This window comes from Oncorhynchus tshawytscha, linkage group LG19, assembly GCF_018296145.1.
Source record: "Oncorhynchus tshawytscha isolate Ot180627B linkage group LG19, Otsh_v2.0, whole genome shotgun sequence".
Taxonomy (NCBI): Eukaryota; Metazoa; Chordata; class Actinopteri; order Salmoniformes; family Salmonidae; genus Oncorhynchus; species Oncorhynchus tshawytscha.
In genome coordinates, this window is record NC_056447.1 from 48,923,755 (window position 1) to 48,946,780 (window position 23,026).

Here is a 23,026-nt window from a genome sequence, read left to right on the forward strand (position 1 = left end):
GGCCTGTAACTACGTATTGTCTGTAAGGTAACGGCCTGTAACTACGTATTGTCTGTAAGGTAACGGCCTGTAACTACATATTGTCTGTAAGGTAACGGCCTGTAACTACATATTGTCTGTAAGGTAATAGGCCTGTAACTACGTATTGCCTGTAAGGTAATAGGCCTGTAACTACATATTGTCTGTAAGGTAACGGCCTGTAACTACATATTGTCTGTAAGGTAACGGCCTGTAACTACATATTGTCTGTAAGGTAACGGCCTGTAACTACATATTGTCTGTAAGGTAACGGCCTGTAACTACGTATTGTCTGTAAGGTAACGGCCTGTAACTACGTATTGCCTGTAAGGTAACGGCCTGTAACTACGTATTGTCTACAAGGTAACGGCCTGTAACTACGTATTGTCTACAAGGTAACGGCCTGTAACTACGTATTGTCTACAAGGTAACGGCCTGTAACTACGTATTGCCTGTAAGGTAACGGCCTGTAACTACGTATTGTCTGTAACATTGGCCCTCCTATGTTGAACATAATAAACAGCTCTCTATCCACCGGATGTGTACCAAACTCAATAAAAGTGGCAGTAATAAAAGCCAAACGTTGACCCAGAAAATATAAAAAACTAAATCGGCCTATATCGAATCTCCCATTCCTCTCTCAAAAAAAAAAGCTGTTGCAAGGCAACTCACTGCCTTCCTGAAGTCAAACAATGTATATGAAATGCTTCAGTCTGGTTTTAGACCCCATCATAGCACTGAGACTGCACTTGTGAAGGTGGTAAATTACCTTTTAATGGAGTCAGACCGAGGCTCTGCATCGGTCCTCGTGCTCCTAGACCTTAGTGCTGCTGTTGATACCATCGATCACCACATTCTTTTGGCGAGATTGGAAACCCAAATTGGTCTACACGGACAAGTTCTGGCCTGGTTTAGATCTTATCTGTCAGAAAGATATCAGTCTGTCTCTGTGAATGGTTTGTCCTCTGACAAATCAACTGTAAATTTCGGTGTTCCTCAAGGTTCCGTTTATATATTTTACCTCTTGGGGATGTCATTCAAAAACATAAATGTTAACTTTCACTGCTTTGCAGATGACACACAAATCAGAAACTTTGTCCAAAAATGATGCAGAAGAATTAATCCATGCTTTTGTTACTTCTAGGTTAGACTACTGCAATGCTCTACTTTCCGGCTACCTGGATAAAGCACTAAATAAACTTCAGTTAGTGCTAAATACAGCTGCTAGAATCCTGACTAGAACCCCAAAATTTGATCATATTACTCCAGTGCTAGCCTCCCTACACTGGCTTCCTGTTAAGGCAAGGGCTGATTTCAAGGTTTTACTGCTAACCTACAAAGCATTACATGGGCTTGCTCCTACCCATCTTTCCGATTTGGTCCTGCCATGCATACCTACAAGTACGCTACGGTCACAAGACGCAGGCCTCCTAATTGTCCCTAGAATTTCTAATCAAACAGCTGGAGGCAGGGCTTTCTCCTATAGAGCTCCATTTTTTGGAATGGTCTGCCTACCCATGTGAGAGACGCAGACTCGGTCTCAACCTTTAAGTCTTTACTGAAGACTCATCTCTTCAGTGGGTCATATGATTGAGTGTAGTCTGGCCCAGGAGCGGGAAGGCGAACGGAAAGGCTCTGGAGCAACGAACCGCCCTTGCTGTCTCTGCCTGGCCGGTTCCCCTCTTTCCACTGGGATTCTCTGCCTCTAACCCTGTTACAGGGGCTGAGTCACTGGCTTACTGGTGCTCTTCCATGCCGTCCCTAGGAGGGGTGCGTCACTTGAGTGGGTTGAGTCACTGACGTGGTCATCCTGTCTGGGTTGGCGCCCCCCCTTGGGTTGTGCCGTGGCGGAGATCTTTGTGGGGTATACTCAGCCTTGTCTCAGGATGGTAAATTGGTGGTTGAAGATATCCCTCTAGTGGTGTGGGAGCTGTGCTTTGGCAAAATGGGTGGGATTATCTCCTGCCTGTTTGGCCCTGTCCAGGGGTATCATCGGATGGGGCCATAGTGTCTCCTGACCCCTCCTGTCTCAGCCTCCAGTATTTATGCTGCAGTAGTTTATGTGTCGGGGGGCTAGGGTCAGTCTGTTATATCTGGAGTATTTCTCCTGTCTTATTCAGTGTCCTGTGTCATTTTAAGTATGCTCTCTCTAATTCTCTCTTTCTTTCTCTCTCTCGGAGCCCTAGGACCATGCCTCAGGACTACCTGGCATGATGACTCCTTGCTGTCCCCAGTCCACCTGGCCGTGCTGATGCTCCAGTTTCAACTGTTATGGTTATGGAACCTTGACCTGTTCACCGGACGTGCTACCTGTCCCAGACCTGCTGTTTTCAACTCTCTAGAGACAGCCGGAGCGGTAGAGATATTCTCAATGATCGGCTATGAAAAGCCAACTGACATTTACTCCTGAGGCGCTGACTTATTGCACCCTCGACAACCACTGTGATTATTATTATTTGACCATGCTGGTCATTTATGAACATTTGAACATCTTGGCCATGTTCTGTCTCGGCACAGCCAGAAGAGGACTGGCCACCCCTCCTAGGTTTTGGCCTTTCTAGGGAGTTTTTCCTAGCCACTGTACTTCTACACCTGCATTGCTTGCTGTTTGGGGTTTTAGGCTGGGTTTCTGTACAGCACTTTGAGATATCAGCTGATGTAAGAAGGGCTATATAAATACATTTGATTTGAGTCTGTAACTATGCACTGAAGATCACAAATTGCCATTTTACAATCTGGTGCTGGCAAAACATTGTGGTCTTCGGAGATTGTTCTAGCTTTTAGGAATAGTGTAACGCTACTATGCTAAATGGTATGTTCTACAGGTATAGTAGAGATACAAACACTGATCGTATCAAGTGGATGTGAGGGGGGTTCATTGACTTAAGAGCAACTGTAGTCATGTAGTTACATAGTCATGCAGCCCCACCTTGATTGCTACATAGCTTTTCGCTGATCCGTCTAGGGAGGTACTTCTGGTGTGGCTTAGCAACCTGGGCTTATCTGTGGAGAAGAGGAAAACAGAGAGAAACTAAGAAGCATTTAACAGAAGCAATGTGAAAGAAAACAGGACGACGGTAAACCAAATAAATCAGGACCACCGACCGCAGTACAACTCCATTTAAATCCTCTCAGTATTTAAAAACATATTGGGGAACTACCACTTATTCTCTCTAGTCATCGACCAGGTGATCGTTGCACCAGTACAGTCAACAACAGATAAGACGAGATGCTATGGGACTGTGGATAAGCACAGCACAGACAAATCGTTGGTTATTTCACGTTCTCTCATTGGAATAGCTCACCCACAGCGGTTGACAAGTTCAGCTGTGACTAAATTGAAAATATTGTGCTCCGTCGGCTCCAATAAGTCTACAAACAACAAATATGGACGGGCTGGTGGGTTTGTTTTTATTTAATCTCCCATGGCGATGAGACTGAACCAAAGTGAAATTAAAAACTCTTCCTTCCAGGACGTTCCTTCCTTTTCCACCGAGCTAAACAGCAGAGATCTCAGGTTGTGAGACTGACTGAGACACCAAGCAACACGTGTGGTTCCTTAGTTAAAACTGCAGCAAAATTAGAAGTCAATTATTTAAATGTTGGATATCCTCTGATACTATTAACAGATGTTTCTTTGAACAAGAAATCATGTATCTTTAGGCAAATGTAGGCTATTTGCAATGTTAGAAGAGTCGCACCGACCTAAGATAGAACTCTCTCTCTAGGACAGACCATGTGTGTTCGCGTTGTGAAGAGAACCTGGTAACGTGATATGACAGTCACTCACCAGACACACTGAACTAGTGGACAAGAGGCAGCCGCGCAACAAATTATTAGTGACCAATGGATCAGCAGATAACAGATAATGATGAACTGCAAATCCAGAAGAGGAGCATCCAGGAGTGGTTGTGTTGGGTGTGCTGTTGTATGTGCCTCGTCGTGCTCTGACATTTATTAGTTTGCTAGCCAGCTAACTAGCGATTAGCGGCTAACAAGATTTAGGCCCAACTTGCCTACCTGGTTAAATAAAGGTGAAATAAATCAAATAAAAAAAATTGACCATGCAGACCGAACGCAAGTGTCTCGTGGTCAAGCAACAATAAATGTGCTCCTTGAGTGACAGGGGGTGGGGCTAGGTCTGGAAAGCGGCATGGAGAGAGCAGAGAGAGGAGGAGAGAGAGAGAGAGCCAGAGAGCCAGAGAGAGACAGAGAGAGACAGAGAGAGACAGAGAGACAGAGAGACAGAGACAGAGACAGAGAGAGAGAGAGAGACAGAGAGAGAGACAGAGAGAGAGACAGAGAGAGACAGAGAGAGACAGAGAGAGAGAGAGACAGAGAGAGAGAGAGAGAGACAGAGAGCCAGAGAGCCAGAGAGCCAGAGAGCCAGAGAGCCAGAGAGAGACAGAGAGAGAGACAGAGAGACAGAGAGACAGAGAGAGAGAGAGACAGAGAGAGAGAGAGAGAGAGAGAGACAGAGAGAGAGACAGAGAGAGAGAGAGACAGAGAGAGAGACAGAGAGAGAGAGAGAGAGAGAGACAGAGAGAGAGAGAGAGAGAGACAGAGAGAGAGACAGAGAGAGAGACAGAGAGAGAGACAGAGAGAGAGACAGAGACAGAGAGAGAGACAGAGAGAGATACAGAGAGAGAGAGAGAGAGAGAGAGAGAGACAGAGAGAGACAGAGAGAGACAGAGAGACAGAGAGAGAGAGAGAGAGACAGAGAGAGACAGAGAGAGACAGAGAGAGACAGAGAGAGAGCTATTTGCAATGTTAGAAGAGCAGACCTAAGATAGAACTCTCTCTCTAGGACAGACCATGTGTGAGAAGAGAACCACGTGATATGACAGTCACTCACCAGACACACTGAACTAGTGGACAAGAGGCAGAGCAACAAATTATTAGTGACCAATGGATCAGCAGATAACAGATAATGATGAACTGCAATTGAATTGAATTGAATTGAGAGACAGAGAGACAGAGAGAGAGAGAGACAGAGAGCGAGGACTCAAGTAGCCTAGTAAACTACAAAAATGGACGTTACACACGGCGTATCGCAATTAACAAACCCAATGTATTAGAGCAGGTCTAAGAGGGTATTTCTGTCAGCTTAAATTGGTGAATTGTTGTTGTGTGTGTTATCAATCCAAACAAATAATACTTAAGATATAATCATGTAGGCTAAGCTACACATGAACCTAAAGGCTGCATGCTTTCAGTAAGTGCATCTCTAAACCATTGTACTTGAAATGCTCACTCAGAGACATCATACAGGATATGTCCAGTAAGACCAGGCCTACTAGACCCAGTGTGGTGTGCATTTATTGTGTCAGCCTAGTCTAATTAGTGTTCCAGACAGGGGTGGAGGGGGTTTCTACATCTTCTAAAAAGGCGGCTAGAATATGTAGCAGCCCAAATGTAAAACCTTTAGTTAACTAGGCAAGTCAGTTAACAACAAATTCTTATTTACAATGACGGCCTACCGGGGAACAGTGGCAGAACTACTGATTTTTACCTTGTCAGTTCGGGGATTTAACCACTAGGCTACCTGCCGCCCCAGGGGAGGGGAGGGATTCTTCAGACTGAAGACTTCCACTGTGCTCCATCTCCTCCACAGTAGCATGTATGAGTAAAATAGGGTATTTAAAAACCTCTGTAGTGATGATGAGAAAGGACTTTTCAATAAAAATGTAAAAGACACTGTTACTGTCCCTACACTCCTCCAACCCCAATATTCTCCTTAATATCAAAATCACCCAATGCTCCCACACTGAGGTTACCTTAACCTATGCAAATCGGTGTTATATCCACTGGGGGGTGAGGGGACTCATCCCAGTCTTTTCATTCTATTCAGTGAAGGAATTATTCAGGAGCACAAAAGAGTTACAAAGTAATGGTATGCATGCCCCACTCCACTCACAAGGGAAGGTCATGTGAGTGGGTGGGTGTTTTGGTTTGATCTTGAAGACATCTGCTAGCTCAGTGTGCACGCTACTCCCACACCAGCCAAAAAGGTCAGACCTTGAATCAAAAGCCTTCGAGAATAGTGTGTATGTATAATTAAAATGGTTAACATGTTCCAGCACCTCTCTTTAAATACACACCTCCACTGAAAACAGATGCTCCTCTCAGAGAGAGGTGCTCAATTTGAGCTTTTACAGCACTTCAAACCAAGGTGTCAAACTGTTATTTTATGGATAGGCTTACATGTAGCAAAACCGAATTTGAGGGGTATGCTGGATCCAGGGATGCAAACTGCTGAGGGCCCAAAAAGGTGACACTTTTTTGTTTTTTGCACTGAAACATGAAAAAAAAAAACTGCTAGGAGGAAATGTAGGTTTTAACTTATTAAACAACAAAGAATAGGATCTACATGATCAGTTGGTATGTAAAATAAAAAGTGCTTCATGTGAACCAAATGCACAGCTAAAAAATGTAAAGAAAGCAATCCAATGTTATTTGTTGCCTAGACTGCAAATGACATTCTAGTCTTGAGAAAAAAAACAATCCACTAATATTGCCGTTAGCCATGACAGCATTTATAATAGAACGCTTGTGACCATGACAACCTTTATAATAGAACGCTTGTGACCACACACATCTAAATATTGCACTTGGGGAAAAAAACATCTTAAAGTAGAAATAGAATGAAACAAACAGGCAATCTATTTTTACTCTATTATAGTGGCCACTATAGTAGATGTTGATCAAGTGCACATGGCTACATGTGTACAAAAATAATGTTCAGATTAAATAACCCCCCCACGTGTTACTGTCAAGTTCAACACAACAAAAGCAATATCTTTGGGCTACACATTATTACATTGTACACGTTCTGCCTGTTGACATCTGTTCTACAATGTGCCAGCAGAGCATTATAACCTTTGTTGGCATAATTGATCTCATTCAGGCAGAGTGTACACCTGACATACCCCTTTTTATCCACTGTACTGAAAAAGTGAGAAAGAGGGAACGTATGGTGCTTCTTTCACTTCTGGTGACAAGCAGCTGAAACCAGGCCCAGCTCCTGCTACACTTGATCGCTGAATCCACCGGCCTAACAAGCAATAACTCATTTTCACCTAATTATCTCATTCTGAAATTTAACCACATTCTTAAGATGATAATGTTGCTCAACATGTCTTGTCTAGCTAACGGACAATTCGATCAGCTAGCAAGATACTTAACAATGCTAACAATACTTGTTCCACCAAAGTTTCTCAATCACCTCAAACTTTCCAAATGCCAGTTGTTTTTTGGTTACAGTACGCTTCATCACCTTCTCAATCCCTTCTTCTCACCGACCTCTCCATGGTCAGGCTTCTTCTCACCGACCTCTCCGTGGTCAGGCTTCTTCTCACCAACCTCTCCGTGGTCAGGCTTCTTCTCACCGACCTCTCCGTGGTCAGGCTTCTTCTCACCGACCTCTCCGTGGTCAGGCTTCTTCTCACCGACCTCTCCGTGGTCAGGCTTCTTCTCACCGACCTCTCCGTTATCGTTCAGGGAACGCGCTGCTGTAACTGGTAAACTGCCTTTCCACTCACCCGCGGTGTTTCACGGAGCGCGCGCTGATGCTGTAACTAAGCAAGTAGATTCTCTTCCCTCTTCAGTCGCGTGCTGCATTCTGTTGTTATGTGAATGATTGGCTGAGCCTTGGATACAGACAGTACTGGTACAAACGCGCATCACTCGTTCGTATACAGCCAGTAGTGATCCAAAACACCCCCCCCCTACAAACTTCTCATCAGATCTACTAGGTCACCTATATTGGATTCAAAACGGCACATTTCATTTCACAAAAAGGCACTAGTTTGCATCCCTGTGGGTCATTGAATCGGCTTGACTGTTCAATGTGTAATCTAGACTTACCAGGTTCTCTGTTCTGGCTCTGAGGCTCTTCGTTATACCCTGGAGGGGCGAGACAGAAAAAGGTCCCCAAAATGACTGGCAGATGTACCACAAAGGATGAATGTCCAATGCATTGCTTCATGTCAAGTGGTATGCTAGTATGGACACTGGTACAGAGCCAGACTAAAGTGATAGATTTAAAACTGATATTGTTAATCATTGACAGCTGAACTAAAGCGCTGTGGTCTCTGTAGTTAAAGTAAACTCCCGTCCCCTATGCGCCCTGGTCAAATTAAGTGCACTTTATAGGGAATAATAAGGAACAATTTGGGATGCAGACTTACTCTTCTGCTGGCTCTGCTGGTAGGAGAAGCTCTTCTGGTCCCTGTCTGGGGAGTAGCTCCTTTTGCTGGTGTTGGACCCAGAGCGTATGATAACAGGGCCTGGTGGGATATCCATCCTGACGGGAGAGCGATCCCGTACTGCTTTGTAAGTGTCCCCGGCTGGGCCAGCAGGGTAGGGGTCCAGGCCCCTTCGCCTAAGACCCTCAGGGTCCTCTCTGACAAGACAATGAGAGAGAGACAGAGAGAGAGAAGGGGATTCAAGAGCCCATCCATTGAGGTCAATTCAACTATAGAACTAAAGGCAGTGTCTCTACCCATGATGAGCACTTTGATTCTAAAACCCTCTAAGTGTAGAGTGAAAAGAACTAAACACTAAAGTTGCTGGACAAAATAAATTGTGGTTTGTATCTTGAAAAACAGTCAAACTGAAAACCAACAACACCTGAAGTTGTTCGGTCTAACGAGTGGTTTTAGCACTTGGTCCATTAACTAAGTACACTAGAAGGGATATGCCTACCCTCGGTCCAAGTAGATGAGGGCCTGCATCAGATTGGGGTCCACTCTATCGGGGTTAGCTGCTGAAGACACGGTCCTCGAGAGAGGAGCTATTCCTTTACCTCTGCTGCTGAGGTGGGAGCCCGCTCTGCTGCTTATCCTAAAAATGACAGAAGACAATACCTCAATCAAATATTATATTAAATACTTCACCATACACTATATCTGAAGATATATCTGTCCTATCTTTAAAACCAACTAGTTCTAGTCCGAAGATTAGCCTAGATCAGTGGTTACCAAATTTGTTAAAGTCCCGTACCCCTTCAAACATTCAACCTCCAGCTGTACCCCCCCCTAGCACCAGGGTCAGCGTACTCTCAAATGTTGTTTTTTTGCCATCATTGTAAGCCTGCCACACAAACACACACACACACACACTATATGATACATTTATTAAAACATAAGAATGAGTGTGAGTTGTTGTCACAGCCTGGCTCCTAGGAAGTGACAAAAAGCTCTTATAGAACCATGGCACAAATAATATAATAAATCAATCATTTTTCTCTTTATTTAACCCACTTACATATAAAACCTTACTTGTGCATAAAAAAAAGGTGTGCTTGAAAGGATGCACATAACTCTGCAATGTTGGGTTGTATTGGAGAGTCTCAGTCTTAAATCATTTCACCTGGACTATTTACATTGACCCCCCTCCCCTTTGTTTTTACACTGCTGCAACTCACTGATTGTTTATGCATAGTCACTTTAAAAATGACTAACCTGTACCCCCGCACATTGACTCGGTATCGGTACTCCCTGTATAAATCCTCGTTATTGTTATTTTGCGTAACTTGAAAAAAAAAAATGTTTTTAAATATATTTTCTTAACTATATTTCTTGAACTGCATTGTTGGTTAAGGGCTTGAGAGTAAGCATTTCACGGTAAGGTCTACGCCTGTTGTATTTGCGCATGTGACAAATACAATTTGATTTGCATACTATGGCATCTTGATGGTTCTCACCATGCCAAGCCTGGGAGAGGGTGCTGATGCAGATACAGGCTGAGGGCGAGGGGATACGAGGCCAAGCCTGGGAGAGGGTGCTGATGCAGATACAGGCTGAGGGCGAGGGGATACGAGGCCAAGCCTGGGAGAGGGTGCTGATTTTTTTAATAATTTTTTTTATTTCACCTTTATTTAACCAGGTAGGCCAGTTGAGAACAAGTTCTCATTTGCAACTGCGACCTGGCCAAGATAAAGCATAGCAGTGTGAGCAGACAACACAGAGTTACACATGGAATAAACAATTAACAAGTCAATAACACAGTAGAAAACAAAGGGGGGAGTCTATATACAATGTGTGCAAAAGGCATGAGGAGGTAGGCGAATAATTACAATTTTGCAGATTAACACTGGAGTGATAAATGATCAGATGGTCATGTACAGGTAGAGATATTGGTGTGCAAAAGAGCAAGTAAATAAATAAAAACAGTATGGGGATGAGGTAGGTGAAAATGGGTGGGCTATTTACCAATAGACTATGTACAGCAGCAGCGATCGGTTAGCTGCTCAGATAGCTGATGTTTGAAGTTGGTGAGGGAGATAAAAGTCTCCAACTTCAGCGATTTTGCAATTCGTTCCAGTCACAGGCAGCAGAGTACTGGAACGAAAGGCGGCCAAATGAGGTGTTGGCTTTAGGGATGATCAGTGAGATACACCTGCTGGAGCGCGTGCTACGGATGGGTGTTGCCATCGTGACCAGTGAACTGAGATAAGGCGGAGCTTTACCTAGCATGGACTTGTAGATGACCTGGAGCCAGTGGGTCTGGCGACGAATATGTAACGAGGGCCAGCCGACCAGAGCATACAGGTCGCAGTGGTGGGTGGTATAAGGTGCTTTAGTGACAAAACGGATGGCACTGTGATAGACTGCATCCAGTTTGCTGAGTAGAGTGTTGGAAGCCATTTTGTAGATGACATCGCCGAAGTCGAGGATCGGAAGGATAGTCAGTTTTACTAGGGTAAGCTTGGCGGCGTGAGTGAAGGAGGCTTTGTTGCGGAATAGAAAGCCGACTCTTGCTTTGATTTTCGATTGGAGATGTTTGATATGAGTCTGGAAGGAGAGTTTGCAGTCTAGCCAGACACCTAGGTACTTATAGATGTCCACATATTCAAGGTCGGAACCATCCAGGGTGGTGATGCTAGTCGGGCATGTGGGTGCAGGCAGCGATCGGTTGAAAAGCATGCATTTGGTTTTACTAGCGTTTAAGAGCAGTTGGAGGCCACGGAAGGAGTGTTGTATGGCATTGAAGCTTGTTTGGAGGTTAGATAGCACAGTGTCCAATGACGGGCCGAAAGTATATAGAATGGTGTCGTCTGCGTAGAGGTGGATCAGGGAATCGCCCACAGCAAGAGCAACATCATTGATATATACAGAGAAAAGAGCCCGAGAATTGAACCCTGTGGCACCCCCATAGAGACTGCCAGAGGACCGGACAGCATGCCCTCCGATTTGACACACTGAACTCTGTCTGCAAAGTAATTGGTGAACCAGGCAAGGCAGTCATCCGAAAAACCGAGGCTACTGAGTCTGCCGATAAGAATATGGTGATTGACAGAGTCGAAAGCCTTGGCAAGGTCAATGAAGACGGCTGCACAGTACTGTCTTTTATCGATGGCGGTTATGATATCGTTTAGTACCTTGAGTGTTGCTGAGGTGCACCCGTGACCGGCTCGGAAACCAGATTGCACAGCGGAGAAGGTACGGTGGGATTCGAGATGGTCAGTGACCTGTTTGTTGACTTGGCTTTCGAAGACCTTAGATAGGCAGGGCAGGATGGATATAGGTCTGTAACAGTTTGGGTCCAGGGTGTCTCCCCTTTGAAGAGGGGGATGACTGCGGCAGCTTTCAATCCTTGGGGATCTCAGACGATATGAAAGAGAGGTTGAACAGGCTGGTAATAGGGGTTGCGACAATGGCGGCGGAAAGTTTCAGAAATAGGGGGTCCAGATTGTCAAGCCCAGCTGATTTGTACGGGTCCAGGTTTTGCAGCTCTTTCAGAACATCTGCTATCTGGATTTGGGTAAAGGAGAACCTGGAGAGGCTTGGGCGAGGAGCTGCCGGGGGGGGCGGAGCTGTTGGCCGAGGTTGGAGTAGCCAGGCGGAAGGCATGGCTAGCCGTTGAGAAATGCTTATTGAAGTTTTCGATAATCATGGATTTATCGGTGGTGACCGTGTTACCTAGCCTCAGTGCAGTGGGCAGCTGGGAGGAGGTGCTCTTGTTCTCCATGGACTTCACAGTGTCCCAGACCTTTTTGGAGTTGGAGCTACAGGATGCAAACTTCTGCCTGAAGAAGCTGGCCTTAGCTTTCCTGACTGACTGCGTGTATTGGTTCCGGACTTCCCTGAACAGTTGCATATCCCGGGGACTATTCGATGCTATTGCAGTCCGCCACAGGATGTTTTTGTGCTGGTCGAGGGCAGTCAGGTCTGGGGTGAACCAAGGACTGTATCTGTTCTTAGTTCTGCATTTTTGAACGGAGCATGCTTATCTAAAATGGTAAGGAAGTTACTTTTAAAGAATGACCAGGCATCCTCAACTGACGGGATGAGGTCAATGTCCTTCCAGGATACCCGGGCCAGGTCGATTAGAAAGGCCTGCTCACAGAAGTGTTTTAGGGAGCGTTTGACAGTGATGAGGGGTGGTCGTTTGACTGCGGCTCCGTAGCGGATACAGGCAATGAGGCAGTGATCGCTGAGATCCTGGTTGAAGACAGCGGAGGTGTATTTGGAGGGCCAGTTGGTCAGGATGACGTCTATGAGGGTGCCCTTGTTTACAGAGTTAGGGTTGTACCTGGTGGGTTCCTTGATGATTTGTGTGAGATTGAGGGCATCTAGCTTAGATTGTAGGACTGGCGGGGTGTTAAGCATATCCCAGTTTAGGTCACCTAACAGAACAAACTCTGAGGCTAGATGGGGGCGATCAATTCACAAATGGTGTCCAGGGCACAGCTGGGAGCTGAGGGGGTCGGTAGCAGGCGGCAAAAGTGAGAGACTTATTTCTGGAGAGAGTAATTTTCAAAATTAGTAGTTCGAACTGTTTGGGTATGGACCTGGAAAGTATGACATTACTTTGCAGGCTATCTCTGCAGTAGACTGCAACTCCTCCCCCTTTAGCAGTTCTATCTTGACGGAAGATGTTATAGTTGGGTATGGAAATCTCTGAATTTTTGGTGGCCTTCCTGAGCCAGGATTCAGACACAGCAAGGACATCAGGGTTAGCAGAGTGTGCTAGAGCAGTGAGTAAAACAAACTTAGGGAGGAGGCTTCTGATGTTGACATGCATGAAACCAAGGCTTTTCGATCACAGAAGTCAACAAATGAGGGTGCCTGGGGACATGCAGGGCCTGGGTTTACCTCCACATCACCCGCGGAACAGAGAAGGTGTAGTATGAGGGTGCGGCTAAAGGCTATCAAAACTGGTCGCCTAGAGCGTTGGGGACAGAGAATAAGAGGAGCAGGTTTCTGGGCATGGTAGAATATATTCAGGGCATAATGCGCAGACAGGGGTATGGTGGGGTGCGGGTACAGCGGGGGTAAGCCCAGGCACTGGGTGATGATGAGAGAGGTTGTGTCTCTGGACATGCTGGTTGTAATGGGTGAGGTCACCGCATGTGTGGGAGGTGGGACAAAGGAGTTATCAGGGGTATGAAGAGTAGAACTAGGGGCTCCATTGTGAACTAGAACAATGATAACTAACCTGAGCAACAGTATACAAGGCATATTGACATTTGAGAGAGACATACAGCGAGGCATACAGTAATCACAGGTGTTGAATTGGGAAAGCTAGCTTAAACAGTAGGTGAGACAACAGCTAATCAGCTAGCACAACAATAGCAGGTAAAATGGCGTTGACTAGGCAACGGGGCCGACAGATAAAACATAAACAAGCAGCCTGGGAGAGGGTGCTGATGCAGATACAGGCTGAGGGCGAGGGGATACGAGGCCAAGCCTGGGAGAGGGTGCTGATGCAGATACAGGCTGAGGGCGAGGGGATACGAGGCCAAGCCTGGGAGAGGGTGCTGATGCAGATACAGGCTGAGGGCGAGGGGATACGAGGCCAAGCCTGGGAGAGGGTGCTGATGCAGATACAGGCTGAGGGCGAGGGGATACGAGGCCAAGCCTGAAGAACGTCACTCATCTCCTCAGTGAACGCATCGACATAAGTGCACAATGAGCGCACGCCATGCATGACTGAGGGTACAGGGCAGCTTGCGCATGCTCCTGACCCAGGCAGGATAGGCAGAGCTTATGGCCATCAGATTCAGGTATAAAGCAGCCACACTGCTGAGGTATAACTATACGAAATCTAAGAGGTCAAATAAATGATATCCAGCTCAGGACTCCAGCTATGTAATTGGTTTGCTTAACATGCTAGCCAAGTGACAAGATCAAGCTTCTTGGTTACAGCAGAGACATTAAATATCTTCCTTGATCATGATCCCTGTTGCCTAAATAGTTGTGCATAACTCAAAGAAAGATCTATTTGGAGAAAAAAAATAGATTATTTTGGGGAAACAGCACCCCTTGTGTTCACTTCTGGTAAAACCATATACCCCAGGTAGGGTACAGGAACGGTATGAACATCTGGATCCACCCAACCCTAGAGGTATATATAAATTAACCATCCAACGGCACCTGGTTTTCATGACCCCTGCCTGAACTTACAGGGCCACGTCCCAAACAATGTGCAAGCCTAACATGTCCTCCTGCTTTTACGACCCCGAGACCGGTTTGAAGTAGCCACGGCTCAGACTGCCATTTACCTAAAGTTAATTACCACCGTTGCAGTGAGCGATGCCTCTAACCTCACCTCTTTCCATAACAAACCTATGAAAAAGTAATTCTGTGGACTATATACTTGGATAATTTTTGGGGGGCTTTTGAAGAAAATTCCTTTAAAGTTATTTTTAAAATATATATTTTTATACTATATCTATAACAGCATCTTCAAAGCAGTTCTTCCAATGTAGAAAGATGCTCTCTAAACAGGTTACATCTTTGTGGACCAAGGAGAATAAAACATGCTGATCTGAACGCAAGAGTAACCAAATAGACATCAGAGCAACGGGGTGGCACAGCCCCACCTGCCATAGGGGTTCCAATATCTCTTTCAGGATCCAAAAAGAGCAAACGGCCTAATACAAGGGTGAGAAAAGGAGGCCCTGGCTGTCTGAGCTAGGATGTAGAAGATCTGAGAGAGGTCTGCGTTCCAAAATGGCACCCTACAACTTATGACAGTATTGAACTATATAGGGAATAGGGTGCGATCTGAGACTCCACTTCCCTCTATTCAAAAGGTCATGCTAGTAAAGCCACAATGCATTACACCCAAATCATCAGACAAACAAATAAAAACATTTACGACCTCATTTTGAAAACTAATATATAAATATATAAACCCAATACCAATTTAATTGGCTTCTTTAGACAAACGGCCACCGACCCCTCCCATCTCTTTCATCATCTTACTGAATGCAATCAGCCTCACGCACAAATATAACATGACTGCAATTATGGGTTGAGGTCCAATTACAAAGACAGGTTTACAAAAGAACCATTAGAGCAGCATGCAGCAAGGCTTGGCTGAGGTGACTTTGAAAGTTCAAAGGGAGAGTAGTTGACTCCGAACCAGTTGCACTTCTGGCACTTAACAAGGCTCCCCATGTTCCCTCATGATCTGTTATTCATCACGAGGTCAAGAGCTCCACAAAGGAGCAGATTGATTAATCCACTGGCTGCCTGCCTGCCTCAGTTGCCAAGGCCCCCCCCGCAGTGTTCACCACACACACACACACACACACACACACACACACACACACACACACACACACACACACACGTGGGGGACCCTGTGACTGAGGACCATGAAGCAGCACCCTAGGCCCAGAACCCTGTCTTTAGTTGTGTTAGGGAGAGGTAGTGGGGGTGTGGCCTTGCTGTTCATCTTCTGTCTGGCCACCTCAGTCTCCACAAGGCCGGTCGATGAGACACCTCCGGCCAGGAGCGAGACCTTCCAAAGACTTCCTGGACGCTGCATCCTGTGGGCTGCACTGCAGGGGTGAGGCCTCACATCAACCTCCTGACCAGACAAGTGGAATACCAGACCCAGATGCCTGCCTGCTGCCCTGTCAACACCACACCAGGAGTCGGCTATAGCCTCCTCTGCCTACAAGTCAAGGAAGCATCCACACCACACCAGGAGTCTGCTATAGCCTCCACTACTTACAAGTCTCCTACAAGCCAAGGAAGCATCCACACCACACCAGGAGTCTGCTATAGCCTCCACTACCTACAAGTCTCCTACAAGCCAAGGAAGCATCCACACCACACCAGGAGTCTGCTATAGCCTCCACTACCTACAAGTCTCCTACAAGCCAAGGAAGCATCCACACCAGGAGTCTGCTATATCCTCCACTACCTACAAGTCTCCTACAAGCCAAGGAAGCATCCACACCAGGAGTCTGCTATATCCTCCACTACCTACAAGTCTCCTACAAGCCAAGGAAGCATCCACACCAGGAGTCTGCTATAGCCTCCACTACCTACAAGTCTCCTACAAGCCAAGGAAGCAGTTATGACTATTGGCATTATTCTAATGTGAACCAAAAAGGCCTTACTTGGACAATTGAATTGTAAACAAAACTTTTTGGATTTACAATCTCTAAATACAATTTTTTACCAATTATTTTGTGCATTTCTGCAACACTGACAGGCCGTGGCACCCTCCGGGACTGACACGGCCACTCAATTTTAGCATGTATTTCAACAACATGCTTATTATCGTGGTTCCAATTGTTGACTAGATTAACAAAGCTGGGGTGAACCATTAATCATTCATTCAAAATATTACGTTTAGAACCACCTCGCCTTACAACAACTGTGAGAACTGAAGAAGAAAAAAGGGGTAGACTGTGTACATACCGGAGTTAGGAGGTAAACAAACTACTCATCCCACATAGCACTGCGGTCTGTGCGGTCCAGTCACAGAGCAGATGCAAGTCACGTGATCTGTTGGCGAGCACATAATGCCGCTCAACAGATGCTGTATCGTCCAATCACGGGGGAGATGCAAGTGACTTGCACTGTTGACGAACACTCAACTGTTCGCTTGTGGAGCCCTTGACTTGTACCTGCTCTATTATTGTACGATCTAGACAGTAAGGCTCATGGGTAGTGTAGTTTTGTTTTTTTGGGGGAGGGGGGGTACTCTTTACACCAGAAACTGACAGTAAAAACTACGTTTCAACATGGTTGAAACATTCATAACCGATGGGCACTACAACAACATATGAATTGTCTTGCCATCTTGGAAGAAAATAGATTGTCTACGTTGCACAGTAATATCACTATCGATAATATTCATTATCACGACGGGTGACTGCATTGAGAATGAACTTCCTGGAACCTCTCGTCAGGGCCCTATACAGAGGTTGGATGGGTCATATAATGGTGGCTAACGGAATTGGAATCTGGTCCAATAATAGAGCTTGCGCTCCCTCTCTCCACCCAGGACAGCAGAGAGAGCATGTACGCTGTGCATAGATTCTGGGGAGAGCCAAGAGCATGGTGGTGGTTGTTTAGCTAGAGAGGGGGAGGGAGTGGCCGGCTGCCCAGTCGGAGGGGGGTAGCCTTGTTGGCTCAGTGAGTAGTGCCCTTTGTCCTCGTCTGGGGCCTGGTGACTCCACTTGTGGCAGAATGAAGGGGAGGGGTTGGTCTTGGACTGAACTGTTGCCACTCTGTTTTGGGCCACTGCTACACGGATGTCTTGGCAGCACTGGGGCAGAGCAGAGCCACTGACTTTAGCTGTGCAGTGTGTGGGGTGGAGCGCCAAGCCCCTCAAGGGGAGGAGTGTTGTAGTCGATCAGTGGAATACGTTATGAAAGTCGGTATTTCCCTCGCAATAGCTCAGAGATAAGTTGGCAAATTCGCTTCAGTCCCTCTTCAATGTGATTGTGTGATATAAGTCAAGTGTGATATATCTCGAGTGGGGATTTCAGTCTAAGCTTTTCCTGAGATGGGTACTAATTCCTACTGAGCCGTAAGAATTAAAAGTATAGAATTCAAGGTTTTGATCAATGCCATATGTTAAATAATCAAAGTGATCAATTATACAAATAGACATACAGTACCAATCAACAGTTTGGACAACTACTCATTCAAGGGTGTTTCTTTATTTTTACCATTTTCTACTTCAAAGAATAATAGTGAAGACATCAAAACTATGAAATAACACATACGTTATCATGTAGTAAACAAAGAAAAGTGTTAAATCAAAATATATTTTAGATCCTTCAAAGTAGCCATCCGTTGCCTTGATGACAGCTGTGCACACTCGGCATTCTCTCAACCAGCTTAAAGAGGAATGCTTTTCCATCAGTCTTGAAAGGAGATCCCACATATGCTGAGCACTTGTTGGCTGCTTTTCCTTCACACTGCAGTCCAACTCATCCCAAACCATCTCAATTGGGTTGTGGTCAGGTGATTGTGGAGGCCAGGTCATTTGATGCAGCACTCCATCAGTCTCCTTGGTCAAATAGCCCTTACACAGCCTGGAGGTGTGTTTTGGGTCATTGTCCTGTTGAAAAACAAATGATAGGCTCACTAAGGTCAACCAGATGGGATGGCGTATCGCTGCAGAATGCTGTAGTAGCCATGCTGGTTAAGTGTGCCTTGGATTCTAAATAAATCACTGACAGTGTCACCAGAAAAGCATCCCCACACCTCCTCCTCCATGCTTCATGGTGGGAACCACACATGGGGAGATCATCCATTCACCTAATCTGCGTCTCACAAAGAAACGGTGGTTGGAACCAAAAATCTCAAATTTGGACTCATCAGACCAAAAGGACAGATTTCCACTGGTCTATAATGCCCATTGCTCGTGTGTCTTGGCCCAAGCAAGTATTTTCTTCTTATTGGTGTCCTTCAGTAGTTGTTTCTTTGCAGAAATTTCACCATGAAGGCCTGATTCACACAGTCTCCTCTGAACAGTTGATGTTGAGATGTGTCAGTTACTTGAACTTTGTGAAGCATTTATTTGGGCTGCAATTTCTGAGACTGGTAACTCTAATGAACTTATCCTCTGCAGCAGAGGTAAGTCTGAGTCTTCCTTTCCTGTGGCAGACCTCATGAGAGCCAGTTTCATCATAGCACTTGATGGATTTGCGACTGCACTTGAAGAAACTTTCAAAGTTCTTGAAATGTCACATATCGTCTGACCTTCATGTCTTAAAGTAATGGACTGTCATTTCTCTTTGCTTATTTGAGATGTTCTTGCCATAATATGGACTTGGTCTGTTACCAAATAAGGCAATCTTCTGTATACCTCCCCTACCTTGTCACAACACAACAGATTGGCTCAAACACATTAAGAAGTAAAGAAATTCCACAAATTAACTTTCAAAAAGTCACACCAGGGGACTGACTACCTCATGAAGCTGGTTGAGAGAATGCCAAAAGTGTTCAAAGCTGTCATCAAGACAAAGGCTGGCTACTTTGAAGAATCTCAAATATATTTTGATTTGTTCTACACTTTCTTGGTTACTACATGATTCCATATGTGTTATTCCATAGTTTTTATGTCTTCACTATTATTCTACAAAGTAGAAAACATTTTTTTTTTTTTTTTTTACCTGGAATGAGTAGGTGTCCAAACTTTTGACCGGTACAGTACATAATTTGAAAAAAATGCCCCTCAGAAACCTCAAATCAAGACAAAACCTCAAACCATTCATAAAGGGGCTTGAGAAAGGCAAGACTCTGCTACCACCTGGTGGTTCATAGAATAATAACAATAAAAATAAACGCCATTTAGCAGATGCTTTTATACAAAGCGACTTACAGTCACGGGTGCATAACATCACAACCCTGTTTTATACAAGCTCATATAAAGCATCAATACACCATACGTAAGGAGCAATACAAGACACTGGTCTCGATCACACGTTCATAAAAATACAGCAGGCTTACTACCGTACCATCATGAACAAAAAAGGTTCATATAGACCTGGGCCTAACAAGTAACAGAAGGGGACCCTGGGTTACCTCATCTCTCCTTGATGCCCCATCAGAGAATCATCTCTGGAGTCCCTGTAGTAGCAATCTCGGTAATCCTCCTGCACAGAAAAAAAGCAATGAAGAAGTCATCCTATATTAGAGACAGAAAATAGTAGAGAAGGTATTGACTTGGTAAAATACCCAGCACTAATTAGCTAAAAACCTTTCGCGTCGCTACTGAGTTTTCTTCTGACACCAAAATTTGCAAAATGACAAGTATTTGGGCCTAAATCTTAGATTGACCATAATAAAGCTTCACCCACTTGTCGGGGAGGTGGGGAATTCCTCACTCGGAAGCTTCCTATGGGTGTACTGTCACCATGGTATCCTCGATCACTTCCTGTGTGTATCCTGTCGCTACGGTGTCCTCTGTGGTCATCATCATGGTAACTTCGAATGCCGTTATACTGATTGGTTTCGTATTCAAATTCTCTGTCATAGTCTTGCTCCAGTCTTGTCACAGCCGTCCTCCTCTCGACAGCATTCACAATTCTTGGGTATGTTACCTAAAAAAAAGCATTACAACATGGATTAGTTTAAAAAAATTAGTACAAAAAAACAAGAGTGCAGGGCGGTATCCAGATTTTTCTACCGTTTCTGTACCATACCTGGGTATACCGTATTACAGAATCCACTCATTTGAAGGTGTGTCCACATACACTATATGTACAAAAGTATCTAATCAACAGAAGACTAAATCAAAATGACAGAATTAAAATGACAATTACAAGTTAAATGATGGGTTACAGTACAACAATCAACAACCAACAGGTAAGGCTGCTACTTAATATTTCGAATGGAGTGGTTTGTAACTGTGTAGGAATGACAAAAAGGCATGTCTTGATTAGCCTAGCTAGCTAGCCTAACTCACACAAGGGGGCGCCATTTCAAATATCCAGGAGGGGATTGAATGTCTCTGCTGTAACCAAGAAGCTTGAATATCTTGACACTTAGCAAACCAAATGCATAGCTGGAGCCCTGAGCTGGATAAAATGTAATTGACACATCGATTTCTTATAGTTATACTTCACTTCTAGATATAAGTAGTGGCGTAGCATGGAAGCCGCAGTACCCTCGAGGTGGGGTACCCCCCCCGCCCACAAAGACAAACTATATTTCTATTTTAAACCGTATTGAAAATCATACCGTCTGATTTTTGAAATAGCCGTTTATACCATATACCAGAGTATGCAAGACATAACCTAGATGAGTTTGAAATCTCTGAATATTCCCTCAAGGAAGGCCTAATAACTCTGAAGACAATACATACACCAAAAGTACTTTAAACAGTCACTTACCACGCTCTCTGAAAAGTGCTCGTCATAGGCCTCTCGGATTCTACTTTTCCTTCGCCTGGGCACTGCAAGGGACAACAAGCATACAATCACAGGCGATTGCGAGACAGGCACAATAATTACCCCAAAGGGTCACAGACTCAAATAAGTTAATTATCCACTGCTTGTATGTATACAAGTAGCTGTCGTTTCACACAAGAGTGTTGTACGTTAACGGGTTGTGACCTTTCACCACTGACCTTTCACCTTGTCAACCAAAAGACCTTAAAAGGGCCAGCATGCATTTTAAACAATGACTGCCACCCCACCACTCTTTTGGTGAAAAGCTGGAAAATATAAGCACTCTGAAAATTCTAATTAACCATGTTGAGGCTATACAAACAGGGTTTGGAAAGGTGGCATCCTATGACGGTGCCACGTTGAAAGTCACTGAGTTCTTTGTTAAAGACCATTCTACTGTCAATGTTTATCTATGGAGATTACATGGCTGTGTGTTCCATTTTATACACCTGTCAGTAACAGGTGAGGCTGAAATAGCCAAATCCAGTCATTTGAAGGTGTGTCCACATACACTATATGTACAAAAGTATCTAATCAACGGAAGACTAAATCAAAATGACAGAATTAAAATGACAATTACAAGTTAAATGATGGGTTACAGTACAACAATCAACAACCAACAGGTAAGGCTGCTACTTAATATTTTGAATGGAGTGGTTTGTAACTGGATGAGAAAGGACATGCCTTGATTAGCCTAGCTAGCTAGCCTAACTTGCTTCTCTCGGTTTCACGCAGTCAAGAATGGTACCATGTCATCATATTGGATGATAAATAACCTAGCTAATGCAGCACTTTCATTTTTATTTACAATCACAGTAGCCTGTACTCAAACAGTAGCCTTGTTCTAAAATGGATTAAATCAAATAAAAATCCTCAAAGTACACAACATTACCATAGTGACAAAGCAAAAACCTGCATAAGTATTCAGACCCTTTGCTATGAGACTCAAAATTGAGCTCAGGTACAACCTCTTTCCATTGATCATCCCTGAGTAGTTTCTGCAACTTTTTGGAGTCCCCTTGCCAAATTAAATGGAATAGACATGATTTGGAAAGACACACAGCTGTCTATATAATGTCCCACAGTGGACAGGGCAGGTCAGAGCAAAAACTAACCATGAGGTTGAAGGAACTGTCTGTAGAGCTCAGAGACAGGATTGTGTCAAGGCACAGGGTACCAAAACATTTTTGCAGTATTGAAGGTCACCAAGAACACAGTGGCAACTATGATTCTTAATGGAAGAAGTTTAGAACCACCAAGACTCTTCCAAGAGCTGGCCGCCTGGCTAAAGTGAGTAATCGGGGAAGAAGGGCCTTGGTCAGGAAGGTGACCAAGAACCCGATGGTCACACTGACAGAGCTCTAGAGTTCCTCTGTGGAGATGGGAGAACCTTCCAGAAAGACAACCATTTCTGCAGCACTCGACCAATCAGGCCTTTATGGTAGAGTGGCCAGATGGAAGCCACTCCTCAGTAAAAGGCACATGACAGCCCACTTGGAGTTTGCCAAAAGGCACTTAAAGGACTCTAAGGCCATTAGAAACAAGTTTCTCTGGTCTGATAAAACCAAGATTTAACTCCTTGGCCTGAATGCCAACCTTCACATCTTGGGGAAAACCTGGAACCATCCCTATGGTGAAGCACGGTGGCGGCAGCATCATGCTGTGGGGATGTTTTTCAATGGCAGAGACTGGGAGACTAGTCAGGATCATGGGAAAGATAAACAGAGCAAAGTAGAGAGATCCTTGATGAAGTCCTGAGTGCTCTGGAGAAGGTTGTCAGACTGGGACGAAGGTTCACCTTCCAACAGGACAACGACCCTAAGCACACAGCCAAGACAACGCAGGAGTGAC

General features: G+C 44.8%; 1 protein-coding gene across 2 annotated transcripts in view; it reads right to left on the bottom strand.

Annotated features, from left to right (window-relative positions):
• LOC112218892 (periphilin-1) overlaps positions 1-23,026 on the bottom strand; it is a 42,550-nt gene that overhangs the window by 16,147 nt on the left and 3,377 nt on the right. Inside the window, exons 3-9 of one of the 2 annotated variants that reach the window (XM_024380122.2) lie at positions 21,119-21,180; positions 20,084-20,326; positions 19,809-19,879; positions 8,725-8,862; positions 8,208-8,422; positions 7,885-7,923; positions 2,948-3,021 (exon numbers count right to left, since the gene is read on the bottom strand). In XM_024380122.2, the coding sequence (XP_024235890.2) occupies positions 2,948-3,021; positions 7,885-7,923; positions 8,208-8,422; positions 8,725-8,862; positions 19,809-19,879; positions 20,084-20,326; positions 21,119-21,180 (842 nt within the window). The remainder of the gene's footprint in view (positions 1-2,947; positions 3,022-7,884; positions 7,924-8,207; positions 8,423-8,724; positions 8,863-19,808; positions 19,880-20,083; positions 20,327-21,118; positions 21,181-23,026) is intronic. The other variant, XM_024380123.2, reaches the window with a different exon arrangement.